A 2,080-nucleotide genomic window follows, 5' to 3' on the forward strand; every position below is an offset into this window, starting at 1 on the left:
GATGACTCACAAATCCCCAACCGCATCTAGTGAATTCTTGGCCTCTGATGGCAAACTTACAGTAATCTGAGAGGAAGAGATCAACATAAGGACGTTCATCAACGATTGCAGCAACAGTACCATTTTGAAGCGCATTAGCATATTCTTCAGGAGAGGCGAGAGGCACAAGCCTAGATCTGGCAATGTTAAGCTCCTCTGTCATGTAGTTTTCAGCAAATGAACCAACCTGGAAGCCAATACGACCACTGCTACTGATGAGTGTATCTACTCCTTTTATAGGTGAATTAAGCTGTTGCACTGTAAGTATCGATGTGAGACTCGCTGTGTAGCTAGATGTAATGATCAGAACCACAAAAAGCCATATCAGAAGCACCATACGACCAAGCGTGCTCACTGTAGTCTCTCCTGAGAGTTTGATTTCATAAAAGATGTTAAGAACTTCACACAGGAATTGCAGTAACTAGCTTGAGGGGGTTTCGAGACTTACTGTGGGAGAAAAACATTGTCGAAAAGGTGAACCTGCATCGTAATAAGAGATTAGAGCTATAGCAATCTACATTTTATGCAGACAAATAAGATGACTCTTGTGTACTAACCAGAGAATGGTAATGATTTGTCGCCTTGGCGGACCACGAAACTCATCATTTATACGGTGTTCAAGAATCCATATTGCAGCTCCAACAATAACGAAAAAAGATGCTGTTACTCCCCACATAGGAAGAGTAAACGGGCGTAAAAAGGCCCAAGGATTTTCGTTAAGTCTTGTGACAGGAGCAACAACTACAAGGCCTGACTCAATGTATGGCTGGGTGTAATCCACAATCTTGGTCCGTCTAGTGACAATGGCTATGTCACCTACAACAGCATCAAAGTCAACCCCAGTGGTGACCTTTTTGACCAGTTCATTGTAGTTTGGATTCGTTAGACCATCTCCGAAAAAGATGAACTCGTGAGGAACCGGATAAGAAAGCAGTTTTACCGCAGCTTCAAACACATCAATGCAATATCCTTGTACTTCGTTGCTACTTCCATTGACCCTTGAGACAAAGTCCTTGAAGCTTGCTCTATCAGGAACACCTATTCTCAACCGCCTTCCATTGTTACGAAAAACCCATCCACGAGGTGTAATTGAAGTCCCACCAGGCCAAGTTACAGAGTTCAGATGTTGGTTTGAGCTAGAACGGTTAGGAGATTTGCTGTAAAATGATTCAGGCGGTACAATAGAAAGACCAGAATAGTTCGACCAGTAACCTATTTGGTGAACCCCGTGATCAACCAAATTGATAATATCATATGAAGGATGTAGCATTGATCTGTCCAGATGAAACTGAACCGGACCAGTCAGACCAGACATCTTTGTATGCACAATATAATCAAGAAGTAGTGATCCTTGATCAAATTTGCTTAATGCACTTAGATTCAATGCTTCACCTTTCAAGCTACCTAAATTCGCATGATTGGAGAAGGTAAGATTACCTCCAGCTTCCAGAAGTGCCTTAACAGCTCGAGCAATGATCCAGACAGTATCATAAGCATACAGACCATAGACATTCAACCCAATAGTCTTATTATTATTACTCAACTTGTTCTTCCACCGTGCTGCAAAGTCCCTTTTCTTTCTCGAATCTGGCGTGTGAAGACGCAGTGTTAGAACTCCATTGAATAATCTGTTATCCAACGGATATTTTGAATCTAGCAGAGAAGTCAACCAAGTTGTAGCTATCCAAACATAACCTTTCTCCATCATCCCTAACCTCTCTGCTTCCTTAAAGATCATGTTGCCTGTATTTGGGAAAGTGTTCACAACAATGACCCGAGATTCCATTCCCCTGATCTTAATCAACTCCTCTATAATCTCAACTGGACTAGAAATCACAACATCCAGGGGAAGCACTGCCTTGTAAGAAATCCTGCAACGCCTCTCTTCAAGCTCATCGCCTAACGCTGTAACACCATTTCTGCTGTTATCATCATCATTATATAACGCCACCACATCCGACCATCCATAGTATGTGATCATATCTGCAACAGCTCGCATCAGAAACAGATCGCTAGGTGCTGTCTGGACAAAATATGGGAA

At 42.3% G+C, this 2,080-nt stretch overlaps 2 protein-coding genes across 2 annotated transcripts in view; both read right to left on the reverse strand.

The window, feature by feature from the left end:
• LOC104791227 (glutamate receptor 3.1) overlaps nt 1–2,074 on the reverse strand; it is a 3,759-nt gene extending 1,685 nt beyond the window's left edge. Inside the window, exon 1 of the mRNA XM_019228231.1 lies at nt 790–2,074. Coding sequence (XP_019083776.1) covers nt 790–2,038 — 1,249 coding nt within the window. The 5' untranslated portion in view covers nt 2,039–2,074. The remainder of the gene's footprint in view (nt 1–789) is intronic.
• The window catches only part of LOC104708298 (glutamate receptor 3.1-like), a 10,404-nt gene continuing 10,375 nt past the window's right edge, over nt 2,052–2,080 (reverse strand). Inside the window, exon 5 of the mRNA XM_019231042.1 lies at nt 2,052–2,062. Within this exon, the coding sequence (XP_019086587.1) occupies nt 2,052–2,062 (11 nt within the window). The remainder of the gene's footprint in view (nt 2,063–2,080) is intronic.

The sequence above is a fragment of the Camelina sativa genome, chromosome 1 (genome assembly GCF_000633955.1).
Source record: "Camelina sativa cultivar DH55 chromosome 1, Cs, whole genome shotgun sequence".
Taxonomy (NCBI): Eukaryota; Viridiplantae; Streptophyta; class Magnoliopsida; order Brassicales; family Brassicaceae; genus Camelina; species Camelina sativa.